We start from the raw sequence: 14367 nt of genomic DNA on the forward strand, positions 1-14367 counted from the left end.
GTTGTATTAATTTTTCTCCCTTTGTCACTCTCCATCCCCAGCTGCTTTGGGGAACCATTTCCTTACTAATCCGGTGTTACAGACGCATGCTGGAGCCTCTCCTTATGATACAATGCTGGCCCAGGGATACAATCAACCCTTCAACTCCACAGGTACATTTCATTACAAATTTCTGTGATTTGTCCTAATTTTGTTTCTACATTTTCTACACAGCTTACTTAACTTTCCCTCTTTATGTTGGCTTCTTTAACTTTCCTTTTATGTGTGTGCACTTACAGCACCTTGGGAAACTCTTCAATCATCACTGAAAAATGTCTTTGTACCTATTTAGTAACTTAAAAATGAGTTTGTTAGCTTATAAAATAGCTTGCAGCAACACCGTTCCAGAGAGATACATTCAAAAATGAAAATCCAGCAGTAATTCCCTCCAGTTTCTTGATTAAAGGAAGCATGAACTAAGACATACTTTTTGACAGTTCAGTCAGGACAACTTTCATCAATGAAAATATTCCTCTTTTGACTTTGTCTACTTTATTGTGTTTTTGTGTTGGATAGAGCCGTTTTTGAGGACAATTGTCTAGTTTTAATCTGATAATTAAATTACATATGCAAGCTGTTTTAATAAGGATCCTTAAATTTGGTTATTAAAGATTTATGACCATTACACGTACAGCGCAGGACACTTACATTTAAAAAAAGAAACTTATAAGTGTTCTCTCATGAGCAAAGTATGTGATGATGATGTTGTTTCTAAATTAGCTGAAACACATCTTTCATATTTCTGGCCGATGCCAGCATACATTACTTATATGCCGATGCCTGTATATCTGTGATAAGATCATACTGGCTAAAAATATCGGGCGGACAATTTATTGAACCCTAAGTGGCCTAAGACTTATGCCCAGCACATGTCTCATTTTTCTGTTTCTTTACATTCTGAATGTTTGGAATTAAAAGCTGCTGAAATATCTTTGTTTTATATCAGTGTTATGTTCTGTTTTCAGTTTTTGACCATGAAATGTTTGTCTTTTAAATAGTTTTGACACTTTCCCTCTCTGTCTCTCTGTCTTTACGTGGACCTGTAGGAACCTTCAGAAACAAGCAGAGTATGAGCTCTTTTATTGTGCTCACTCAAATCATTGAGCGCCACTCCCTCGTGCACTGTGCTTCAGTCTGTGCAATGTTTGCACACAGTAATTATTCATAGACCATGACATTCAACATACATCTCTTCCATGTGGCTACAAAACCGAACATTTCATCAAAGAATATCATTAATGTCCAAATCTTCTTAGTAAAGCCACATCCTCAGTAGGCACATGAACCCTAAATTCTGCTTATTCATTCATACGTTCATTTGCGTAAATCTCTTTATGTCAAATCTTTTATCCCTGTTCGGTAATCTTCGTTTTTCTTCCAACAGAGGGTAATGTGTCCCAGAACCAGGAGTCCTGTGGGTTGGACAGTGTGTGTCTCAACGGAGGCTACACCCCCAACACCTTCACCCTACATGGTCTGGGAACCACACCCGGGTCCCGAGCCGGCGTGGTGGGCAGCACTGACCTTCTGAGGGAGGGAGGAGTTGGGATAGGAGGGGATGACATCTCCCCTGCCCTCCTTACCCCCCCATGGGGCCACAGATCTGAGCAGCGGTGCTGGAATACGTCGTAACTTGTCTGATGCAGCTGCGCTGGAAAAGATGATAATTTCAGAGCTGGTGCAGAGCAACCTGAGGCCCTCAGTTCCTATGCCTGTACCTCCTGAGCGCTACGGAAGCCTTGCAAGGCCTCACCACCACGACAGGGCAGCTCTCACTCACACTGCCACTTTAACTCGACACGCACCGCCTCCCCAAGAGGGATGGGCTGCCACCATGCAGCCAAACGCACGTCACAATGCACAGGAGGGCTGGGCGCATACGAGGCACCACACACAAGACGCTGAGACACATTCCACAACACGTGGACAAGACCACGCCACAACACCACGCTTACAAGATGGCTGGTCACACTCACGTGTTCCTGGAGATTCTGAGTCTCGTGAGCTGCTTAAAGATGGGGACAGGTCGCAGCTGCAAGGCACTCTGGGTCGCCGCGGGCTCCAGGATAGGCAGCAAGCTCGTCCCCCTGATGTTCAGGCTCGGCCCTACTCCACCCTCAGCCGCACCTCTGGTACTCTGTCCCGCCACCGCAACACAGTGGAGTTGAACGGAGGGACAGACAGAGACAAGGAGAGAGATAGGGATCGTTACCGGGACAGGCCCCTCCCGCCTCCTCCTCCCCCTCCCCCACAGGAGTCTGAGCCCCTGTACAAGGCTCTGGAAGAGCCGCTGCTGATGAAACAGAAGGAGGCAGGCACAGAGACATGGAGAGGCGTCCAGGACAGAGAGAAGGACGATACATTTCTCTTAAAAAGAGAAGAAATGATGGATGAATGGAGGGGAGGAACTGAGAAAGGGAGGGACGAGTCTTTTACCTCTCAGAAGAGAGATGGCGAGAAAGACGAATGGAGAGGTGGAAAGGAGAGAGGGAGGGAGGAATCTCATCTGCTGGAGAAGAGAGGTGGAAGGATGGAGGTGTGGCGGGGAGGAGCAGAGACAGAGCAGGAGGAGACTTTTATAACACAGAAGAAAGATTTTGGGATTGAAGGATGGAGAGGTGGAATGGAGAGAGAGAAAGATGAATCCTTGTTTTTGAAGGACAGAGATGGATGGAGGGCAGGGATTGAACGAGAAAATGAGAAACAGAAGGATAGAGCACTGGATGTGTGGAGGGGAGGGATGGATGTAGACAGGGATGAATCTTTCCTGTTTGAGAGCAAAGATGGAGGTCTTGACGCAAGGAAAAGAGGATCTCTTCGGTACCACGGCGAACGAGAGGATTCTGACAGCTTTACTCTTCCTTTGACCCCTGACCTCGACCTTGACCCAGACTCCTCACCTATCTACGCCCGAGATTCAAACCCCTCCCCGCTCTACCCCGGAGACCGCCGCTCGCCCCCACTCAGCATCTTCCCCCGAAGCTCTCCCCCGACGAATATCTTTGCTCCTCGAGAAACTAACTCACCTCCAAACAATCTATATTCCCGCCACTCCCCCCAGGTGTACAGCCGAAGCAGCTCCCCTCCTCGCTTCTACACCCGCACTTCCCCTCCGACCCTCTCGTACCCCGACAGCAGCCCTGAAGGTCTAGAAGAGGTCAGCCCTACTGGCCAGCCCCAGCGACCCGCCCTGGAACTTCCCTACAGCCTGGGGACGACCGCCGCTGGGCCCTCGGCCCAATCACCTGCAGACCTTCTACCAGCCGCCGCCGCTGGCATCCAATGGAGAAGCAGTGTACTCAGCAGAGCCCGCCTCTGAGTTAGACGACGGACAGATGCAGCGGGTGACGAGCCTGTGACTAGGGCGGTGGTGATCGGGGCATAGAAATCAGGCAGGAGGAGGAAGATGGTGATAGCAACAAATAATGATGATCATACTGATGGAAATGAAGACGATGATTATGATGACACTGTTGAGGATAATGATGGATGACGAAGGTAAGGATGATGACAGTGATGGCTCCTCCCTGCTTCTATCTCCCGATCACCACGAGACTTCCCCCTTTTCATGTTTTGTTACTTTTTCTATGACTGTGATCCATTTATAACTCTTCCTCCTCCTCTTCCTGTCCCTCTTTTCTCTTTCCTGAAACCGTGCTGTGTCGTCCCATCTCATCGGTGCTTATCTTTATTTGCACATCGTCGAAGTTTCTATTGGTTCATTGGCTGGGTGTTTTCCCTCCCTGTAGCAAGCAAGCAGTGTGTCAAAGAAGCACTTGTGTGTTGCCAAAAAATCCTTTCAAAGAACATGTGCATGACTTTATAGTGGCTTTACAAGGCTACATACTGTAGGAGGAAAGCGCTCGAGTGTGTGTGCGTGTGTGTGTGTGTGTGGGTGTAGCTTGATGAGCATGCATGTGTGTGTGTGTGTGTGTGTGTTTGTGAGTGCGTGCGTGTGTATGTGTGTGTGTGTGTGAGTGAGTGCGTGCCTGTATATACATCATTCTTGTATAATTAATGTATCACAGTGAAGCATTTTATCAATATCAAATTGGGGGGCCTCTTACACACATCCCCTCCGACTGATTTTGAACTCTTGACCAATCTCATTTTCACATCAAGACCAAAACCTTTGCCCCCCTCCACCGACTTTCCCACCACCTGCCACTAACTTGGTGATGGAACTTGTTGCCATGAAGTTTTTCATTGCAGCAGAACTCTTGACTCCAAAGCCAGAGATCATGAAACCTCAGAACTTTTCTGCAACCCCCTGAGATCCTTGTACATATCGACCTCAAGTGTTCTGATTGTCTTGTATTGCTATTGAAGTTCAAGTAAACATGTGAAATAAATGTTCTTGTCTTTTTCTTTGTGTGGATGTACAGAGAGAGAGGGAGAGTTTCAGAAAAAGGGGAAAGATATCCACCGTGGAAAAGGAAGGGAAGGCGAGAATGATGGGGCGTATAATGATAAGAAAAACTAAAGTAGTTTATTTAGTCAAGTTGTGTACTGTACTTTAATTTTCTTGGAGTATTTCTATTTTCTGCTGCATTATAGTTCTACAGAGGGAAATATTGTACTTTTTCAACCTCAATTTACACAAATCATATTGAAACCAAGGTAGAACATGTTCGTCCAAAAAGGTAAAAAGGACAGAGACAGAGAGTAAAATAAGGTCCACAACTTTATTGCATTATTAAATTAAGGCTAATAAATAAAAGTTTAAATGCAGATGTGTGGACTTATTTGAAACTTATTTGAACATTTTGAAAAAGCTGAATTTCCGATAATCAATGTGGCTGAAGCTGTTTACGATCCTATGAAAAATAGTCACATGACTATGTGATGTAAAAGGTGTTCATATAGTGAAAAACTCAGAGAGTGTTATCACCAGATTCTGTAGTTCCCTCGGCTCTAGTTCAGCATTTTAGTGCCTTTCAGCTAATTGTTTTGGTTCTAATTAAGTCAAACCGCTCTTATCAACCTGATATCCAGCAGCAACAGGCAGCTCTTTTAAGCAAAAAAAACCCTGCCTGGCACCAATTGGCAGGCATATGAAGTTAGTGACTAGCTGTGACCATATTGGGGCATTTAACAAATACAGAGACAAATATTTTTCTCCAGTGGTTGGTGGAGACCAAAAACAGAGCTAAAAGAAGGTGAATATTGGACTTGGCCAGAAACATGACCCCACATGAATCCTAATGTTTCTCTGTGTCTTCTGTTTTGAACTTCAGGATTTACAATAATACTTGTAATAATATAATAATTATATTTTTAAAAACATGTTATTCTCAAAATGTGTATGCAATCACAAACTTAAAAACTTAAAGAGACAAAGATTTAGAAAAAAAACATTTTTTTTTCTTTAATGATCCATGTGCTCTTGGACTGGTAAGTAGTCTAGTAACAAAAAAGCTTTATAAAAATTTTTTCAGAGAGCTAGTAGCGTCTGTACTTTTCAAACATGCTTTATATATATATGTGTGTAGATATACATATATACATATATATTGTGTAGACATATTCATACTCATTCTCTCATTAATAAACTACATGTACAACACACTGCTCACAGAATTGAAACAGGACGGACACAACCTACTTTTTCTTAGTAGTACAACAATCAGTTGCTTTCTCACTATTTGTGCTTTCCTTCAACACCATTACATTCACTGGGTTTATGTAAAAATAAAAAAAAATAGCTACAACATATATCACATTTGTACAAAATATATTACATCCTACGTGCCAAATCATTGCAAAGTGGTAATTAATAATACTAACATGGAAATCAAAACGTGCTTTACAGTATCATTTGAGTTGTACAAAATCAGTATATATTTACAGATGACGTATAGAGCGGTAGTGGTTTCTGTGTGCTCAGGATTCCTCTCACAGGTGTATCACATGTAAAGTTACGGTCAGTCACAAGGACAAAGGGTTGATTATCCTCAGTACCCTCCCTCTTCCTTTCTCTCAGTTCACATGTTTTTTTTTATGGGTCACATACATTCTCTCACAAGCTCTACGCTCTCTCTCTCTCTCTCTCTCTCACACACACTCTGTCCGAATACTGAGGTATGTGGTTTGACTTACGGGAAATGGTCTCACATTCTTCAAATCTCTTGTCTATCCTAACCAGACATCAGGCAGCAGGTGGATGGTACAGGCAAAGGTTGGTGGAGGTGAGGTTTAGCAGACAGTATGGTGGGGGGACAAGGGGCTGTCCAGGGTCTCAGTCGGAGACAGATCTGAACTCGAGGTTTTAAACATGGACGAGATGTGGAAGGCCTGGGGAACACACAAACACATAACCAACCATAAGACGCTAACAGACGCTGACGTGTGGACACGCACAGATGTACAAAAACAAGCAAGCAAAGGTATACTGACCACCCAGTAAGCAGTGAGGGCTCCCTGTATGTAGCCTGTTAGCACATCAGATGGGTGGTGCCTGTAGTCTGAGATGCGGGTCAGACCTGTGTAGACTGCCAGCAGAACCAGGAAGAACTGCAGTGCCGGCTTCAGCAGCCGAGCCCCACGCCATGTCAACCGTGCCTGCAGGTAAAACTGCATGACAAAAATGAATGTGATGTTATTTAGTGCGTAGAAAAATAATAAGATAAATAAATAAATAAAACAATAATAAGATATTTGGCCTTATTCATTGATGGGTAATTTTGAACATTTGGAGAAACTCTCAGGAATTTACCTGTTTTATGCCTGCTTTTTTTATCTACTCCTTTTTAAAATAGCTCTTGATGCCATTTGTGCTAATGCAAACTCAGCAATTTGTACAATCCCCACAGTACTAAATAAATCAGTACTGAGAGGGGTGTCAGACTCAACACTTCTGTATGTATTAATCAGTACGGTAGTAGTTTTTTTGTGACAACTTGATTGAATGCTGTTAATTGCACCTACAGTCCAAAAAGTCCACAATGAAATAACAATAGCCTTAAAACTTGATTTTAAGTCAGTGCCTCTCTCCAAGATGGCGCTCCAAGATTACATAATAATGCTGGTGATGTCTGAATTACCACAAATGCTAGGGTAGGTAACACTGGAGAGACTTGCAAAAGACAACTACATTTTGAAAGTATCCCATCGGAAAAAAATACCACCCCCTCCCTTCAGGCCTCCGTCCAAAACCACTCCCCTAAAACACATTTTCATGTGCAGTGCATGCAAGGGCAGAGTGTGTGCAGATAGGTAGTTAGGTAGGTCAGTCAATGACTGGCTGTGCTTATTGCAGTCCTGCGACAGCGCAGTTACCCACTTTGCCTGGTTGGAGATCTAGCTAGAGATTGATGCTGCTCTCAAGTTATGGTGAAAACAAACATAAACAAGCCTTTTGGATCTTATTGGTGCAGCAGGGCATTGGATGTGCCTTGTTTTTAATCACCCCCTTTTTCGTAAGCTAAATGCAATGCAGAGCTGTTGTAACAAAAAGAAGGGCAACAGTTGGAGAAAGTAATGGCACACACACATATTAATATGTTGCATGCACATAGGTACATACTGTATGCAGCCACTTGCATAAATACGCATATTAATGCAGAGGCTTGCACACACACACATTCACACACAATGGAGGAGAGCAGTGAGGCAGTGAGGCGAGGTCACACTCCTCCCACAGCAGAACAAAGCTGTCTCTGTTTGTCCCATTTCTCCTTTCAGTTCCTGTCTTTCTCCCTATACTCTTTCATTCTCCCGATTTCTGCTGCTAACTGGACCGATGATGGGTGCCTGTTTCATTCATTCTCTCTCAGCTTTTTGTAGAGAGATGGTAATTGGAAATCGGAAAGATAGTCAAATTGTGTTTGTGAGTGTGTGTGTGTGTGTGTGTGTGTGTGTGTGTGAGAATATGTGGTGAAGACAATGCAATGGATAGAAAGAAAGAAATACTCACCGCTAAATAGAGCATTGTATACATTGCAAAGGAAGCATGACCAGAGAAGAAGGACTTCCTAAAAAAATTGGAGAAGAGATTAGAACAACGCAGAACAAAAGCACATTACACAACAAATGTGCATAAACACACACACACGCACCTGGCCTCTTCCTCCAACCGGTGGTCAGGCTGGTGGCAGTTCACGGTTGCAACGTAGGTGCCAGGGGTGCAGTTTAGCGACGCGTACGTGACACCACACACAGACAGGAAGTGTGGTCGCAGCCGCCCGACACTTAGTTTGGCCATGTTGGTCAGTGATTGGCCAACACAGCAACCGAACAGGAAGCAGCCCAGCTCCTTGTACAGGCAGGACACATACAGGTTCTTGACAAAGGCCTTGGAGCTGACGCCTCTGAAACGAACCCGGTAACACTCCCCGAGGGCGATCTGGTGGTGGACACGTAGTCAGAACCGTCATATCACATTCCCCTCATGCTCCTTGTGAGCTGGGACATGGTGTACAATGAATGATGGACTGACTGCTATGACAGGGATGATCAGGATGATGAGTACTCACAGTGAGGCCGGTGATGATGATGCCACCCGCAATGAGTAACTCGTCTGGTATGGCCTCTCGGTGCAGGTAAGGATAGGTGATTCCGGGGTCGCCGCACATGAAGCCCCTTCTGTAAGGTCTCATGGCCTTCAGTTCACATGCAAAGAAAGGGATGGAAGCTGCACAGAAGGAGGAGGAAGAGGAATATGAATGGAATTGGACCAAGAAGGATATCACAACAATCCCCAGCGGGAGTATAGATTCCTCATTGTGATGAGAAACTAGAGATGATGCGTAGGAGGAGAAAAGAGGAGCAAAAGGATGAGAAGGGGCTCTGGGGAGGAATCTGCAACCTTAGTCACCTCTGTGTTATCGCTACATACTGCATGTGCAGACAAAGGCTGGGAATCATTTGACTTATTTTGATACTAAATGGCGCCTGTGTACTAAAACCAAAATCAGATTTTCTTCAATAATTTACTTTGAGGAAAAAGATGTTTTTCTTGTATATTTGAGCCTAGCTAGAGGTGTGGCTCTGGGGATAGCAATGTCAGTCAGTTCACCACTTTGGTCCAGACTGAAATATCTCAACAACTATAGGATGGATTCATCGTCCTCAGAGGATGAGTCCTACTGACTTTGGACATCCCCTGACTTTTCCTCTAGCACCACCATGAGGTTGACATTTGTGGTTTTGAGTAACTCTCAACTATTATCGGATGGACTACCATGAAAGAAGTACAGTCTCACAGAGCTGGTAACATGGCTGTAGGCGCCATGAAAAGATGTTTCTTATATTTTAAATGTTGTCTAAGCACAAGCAGCTGTGCAAAAAAAATACAGCCTAAAATGGGAAAAAGTAAGAATTTTTCTATGCCAGCCTTTCGGTACGTGACAGCTTTGGACACCCACCATGGACACATTTTTGCCAGTACCCTAAAAGCATTGAGTACCCTAAAAGCATTGATGTTCACTAACACCGTAGTACCATAATAAACCACTGCAAATTTGATGCCCTTGTCTCCCTGTCACACACCAAGAGATGCACATTAAGTATCACATTAATCACAGATGAAAGTAATAAGGCCTAAAATTAAAAAGATAGATGTAGGTAACCGAAATTCAAGGCTAATAAAACTGACAGGGAATTTGACATTAGTGAAGAGACTGAGAAAAGGAGGGAAGGTCAAACGAGGAATAGTTTTTCAGAAAAATAAGGGTGGGAACCCTCAGTTTTTCTCTGGAGAACCTAACATGTTAGACAACTATTAGGAATGTGAGGGTCTGGAAATAGACAGCAGGCAGAGCTCAATAGAGACCCAGTTTGAACTGCATATGTGTGTGTGTGTGTGTGTGTGCGTGCGCGCGGGGGTTGTTTGTGACTTTAGTTCAACTCTTCCCTTCAAAACAAAGAGTAAATGCTGCAGCAAACCAGAGCCAGAAGCAGCCTTTACACTGTCTCTGTTTGTCTCTGGGTTGCCTTCCCTCTCTCTCTCTCTCTCTCTCTCTCTCTCTCTCTCCCTCTGATTCTCTCTCCCTCTCTCTTCCCCTCTCTCCCTCTCCCTCTCTCTCTCTGTCTTGCATGCCTGCAGACACACAGGAGAAAGAGGGGGAGAGAGACAGATACTTCTAGCATGGCTCCCTCCCTTCATGCACATGTCCAATCTGTTTTTAACACAGACTACCTCTCCATCCACCTTTTTCCAATTAGCCATCATTACATAACCACCCTCCTGTCACATATAGGGAGCATGGGAGGGAGGGTCAACAATTACACTCGTGTGCACACGCGCGCGCGCACGCACACGGTGAATCGTGCATTTATTTATTTAGACCAAACACAATTCCCCGTGGCCCTGCTCTACCCTGAGAACTGGGGTTGTCATGGAAACTGTAGAGGTCCCTGGGCAATGCAAGAACCAGCTGGCACGGAGAGCTCGAGAGCACGCACGAGTGGAAAACAGAGAGCCGCGGACAGCCTACATGTAGATGGAGAGCGAACTTGAAAAACTTTCTTTCTTCCTTCTTTTTTCTCTCTCTCGTTCTTACCTCTTTCTGCTTTCAAACCTGGCGTTAATTTGCGGCTCATATTCTGCAGGGCAGCAGAATGACTACATATAAAGGAATGAAAACAAAGCGGAGCAGAACTAAAATGCTTGAAGTTAACTTCCACTAGAGATAGCCTACCTTTAATTGTAAGGAATAACAACTTTTGGGAGGATTCTTTATAGCTGCAATATAAATGGGTACTAAATAAATATGCAACTAATGATTAGCCTACTTTCATTGCCTATTACTCTGCCGATAATTTTCTCAATTCGTCGGTTAATCAGGTGGTCCATAAAATGTAAGGAAATAGTGAAAAATCACAATTTCTTAACGCCTACAGCGATTGTATCAGGTTGCTTTTCCGAGCAACATTTCACGACTAACAATATTCAAATGTATTATCTTATATATATATATATATATATATATATATATATATATATATATATATATTAAGCTAAGTTAACTCGGTATAAACTCAGTATTGGTTTACTGATTTGAGAATTTGCATTGTCTGCATTTGCATACTAACATAGCATATATATTATGGATGGACAAAATAACATTGCAAACCATAACCTAACTCCACATGGCTTTTACATTGGCCACAGATCTGCATCTCTTTGACACAAACACAGACTTACAGATATGTCATAATGGCACTATTTTGTTGGAATTAATTATATTGTACATCTAATATGATGTGTATATGTGGATATTTACCAAGGAAGAGGCAGAGGAGGTCTAAACCGACCAGAAGTTTTCTTTTGGATAAAGCCGGTCCAGTTATCTCTATGAGTCTCTTCCCAGTGCCGTTCTCCATCCCCATCCCGGCTGCGGCCAGGCTACTCTTGTTGTCCGTTAGTTTAAGCTGGAGGTCCGCGCTGGAGACGGGCACACCGGCGCTCTGCAGTCCACATTTATCCAACATGATCACTGGCTGCGGGTGGAGTCGGAGTAAAAAACTTGTTGGCATCAGAAACTTGGGAGCGCCCTTGAACTACTCATGTGCAGAGCTGCGGTGAGACTGCAACTAAATCCACAAGTTCCCACAGTATTTAATATTCTCCCCGCAGCACGCGTTGCTTCACTGTCAAAGTAAATTGTCTTTTTTATGCATTTTTAATTTCATCACAGAGTCTGCAGGGCTCGCCCTGACTCGTTGCAGGACATCCGTCACCTTGAAGATATGTTCCACGGTGGAGCGAAAAACTCCAGACGGGTTGCGAAAGAGACCCTCAGGGATACGACGTGTATCTCTCTCTCTCTCTCTCTCTCTCTCTCTCTCTCTCTCTCTCACTCACTCTCTCTTCCCATTACGTTGGTAAAACGTGATGTGGGTGTAATTTCCAAGAAAGGAAGAGCATCAGGTATGTGTCACGGGGACGGTGGTTGGATGTAATTTGGGAGATATTTCTCCATCACTATGATTCACCTTTCACCTTCATTTTGTTTGTTTGCTGGCTTTAATGGCTGTTACCAAGAATATATTAATATTTAATATAAAAATGATATCAGCCTGGACTGGCCCCATATCTCTAGAAATCATCAGGTTTACTTTAATATCAGGGTATACATCATTACCACTTTTATCATTACATAATTTGTTTCGCTCATTAAAGCAACTACAAGGAGCTTTGATTCTGGCGGCCCCTGTGGACAATGTTTCCTCCGCGTCCTATCATAAAGATCTTGATCTGTGCCAGCACCTGCATTTGTTTTGGAAGTGTGAAAGAAAGACGCAACTTATTTTTAAATAGACTTGTGTTTTTAATCCTCTTCTGCTCGAGCTTAGGTAAAGATACACATGCGTAAAAAAGAAAATCTTTTGATGGTACATGAAAAAAAATGATTCCACATCATTTCTTGGTTCATTTTGTGCGGAAGAGGATTAGGGCCACATGTGAATGTTTTTTTTAAATTCTGAGATTAAAGTCAGAATTCTGAGATTAAAGTCAGAATTCTGAGAAAAAATCCTCTTCCGCAATTTTGGGACATTCTATTGATAAAACTTTTTCTATTTTTTTAACATTCTATTTTTAAAAATTTTTTTGGACATTCCCGCCCCAAAATATTTTTTGCAACCATGGTACAGAATCATACAGACTATTATGAATTCACAGATCATAAGATAATGCTCAGACAGTGATGCAAAATCATAAATATTTTTTAAAACAGTCAAGATCATTAAGTAAAAACGAAAAAACACTAGATACACATTGATAAATTGGATTTGACACAGACGGTTTGTAGCTATCATGTAGTGTGTCCTGTCATATAATGTTATTTATGTAATGACATTTCACTCCCTGTGAAACTTCAAAAAGCAGTTCTCTGCTGTGTACACTTTTTGCATATTACTTTGGGTGTTCCTGTGTGAGGTAGCCTACTGTCCAAGCTGACATGCTGGTTCGGGATAGGGTTGGGTATCATTTTACTTTAATCGATTCTAAATCTGTTTCCAATTCTACTTAATGATTTCAATTTTATTGGCTCCTGGTTCTGGTTCTGACCCCTTCACTACAGATCTTTATCCACTTCCTCCTTGCTCATCTTCATGGCTAAAGTGAAAGGAGTCTCTGCACTAGAGGGGGGTCTCTGGGGACTCGTCTCTAAGAACAATATATATTGGAATAATCTGTAGACATCATTCGTTTCCCTTCAGTTTAAAAGGTGAATGTCTGCTCACCTGTGTTTTGTGCCTGAGTGTGAGATGTTGCTTTGTTGAGGTACTGCGTAACAAATGACATGGCATTAGATCCGCTTAGCAGGTCCCTGCAGATAAGTGACACTTTTTTAAATAATAAAATGCTCACTTCAGTTCAGTCGGAGCACCCCTGAAATATGCAGAAAGTTCAAATCAAGTTCAAAATCCAAATGCACGTTTCTTATCAAATCCGTGGTTCTGGGAAATGGTTCATGATACCCAAACTTAGTCAGAGATGGGAGTCATCTTCATCTGTGTATTCATCTTCCTTCTCCCTTTTTATATATTTTTATTGACAGATACTTAGATACCAGTAAGTTTCCACTGGCAACAAAAATACAACAAGAATAATTAAGGCTTGATATTTGACCCCTTTTTGTATATTGTCTGCCATATAAACCTATCATTTTATAAACCTATCATTTGAATGACAACCAGAGCTACTGAAAGAAGTTATTTTTTTACTTCTGCTCAAGCCTTTTTCTCTAGTCCACTCCTCCTCACTGTCCCTGCTGTCAGATGGGATTGACCTAACAGACGAATCCTGCTCTTTAGTTACATAGAACAATTTATCTGTGGAAATGTGTAAAAATAAGTAAAATTTAATAAATAAACAAATACAACTATATTTAGAGCTTATATTGTGAACTACAACATGTAAAAATATGTGATAACATCCAAAACATGGTCATTAAAGACCTCCTTGAAAAGTGGCCCTTATCGCACAAGTTGCCATGAGGCAAAAAAATGAAACACTGAATTTCTGAACATGCAAAATAAAAACAAATGTCAAAAACCTGACAAAAGTCTTCTCTAAACCTTCATACCAACATCATTTTTATTTAAAGTTCATGTCATTTTAAATTAGATTTCTAAACCAAATAATCTTGCCTTCTTCTCACACCACTTGCTCCTGTGACCAAGTTTCAGAAAAGGAAGTTCCACCTTCAAATGGTGCTTCATAGTGACCCCCACACATTATTGGACTGTTCAAGACAGTTTATTGACAATTCTAATTGATTGCAATCATTTAAAGAAACAACAATTACTGAATATGGGGCTTAAGAAAACTTTGCCCTCAGGCAACGGAAAGTAGATGTAGATGGTTAAACAAATGTT

General features: G+C 42.5%; 1 protein-coding gene and 1 pseudogene across 1 annotated transcript; one reads left to right on the forward strand and one right to left on the reverse strand.

Moving 5' to 3' along the window:
• The window catches only part of LOC119899446, a 32087-nt pseudogene extending 27682 nt beyond the window's left edge, over positions 1–4405 (forward strand).
• Positions 4406–4710: 305 nt separating this feature from the next.
• LOC119899448 (phospholipid phosphatase 3-like) lies at positions 4711–11746 on the reverse strand. Its single transcript, XM_038714002.1, has 6 exons — positions 11265–11746; positions 8514–8671; positions 8097–8383; positions 7955–8012; positions 6436–6612; positions 4711–6333 (listed from the first exon to the last, which is right to left on the reverse strand). The coding sequence occupies exons 1-6, from the start codon at positions 11515–11517 to the stop codon at positions 6235–6237; spliced, it is 1032 nt and encodes a 343-aa protein (XP_038569930.1). The 5' UTR covers positions 11518–11746; the 3' UTR covers positions 4711–6234.
• Positions 11747–14367: the final 2621 nt, after the last annotated feature.

This window comes from Micropterus salmoides, unplaced genomic scaffold, assembly GCF_014851395.1.
Source record: "Micropterus salmoides isolate LMB-PRFRI ecotype aquatic unplaced genomic scaffold, ASM1485139v1 Ms_hic_scaffold_12, whole genome shotgun sequence".
NCBI classification, from domain to species: Eukaryota; Metazoa; Chordata; class Actinopteri; order Centrarchiformes; family Centrarchidae; genus Micropterus; species Micropterus salmoides.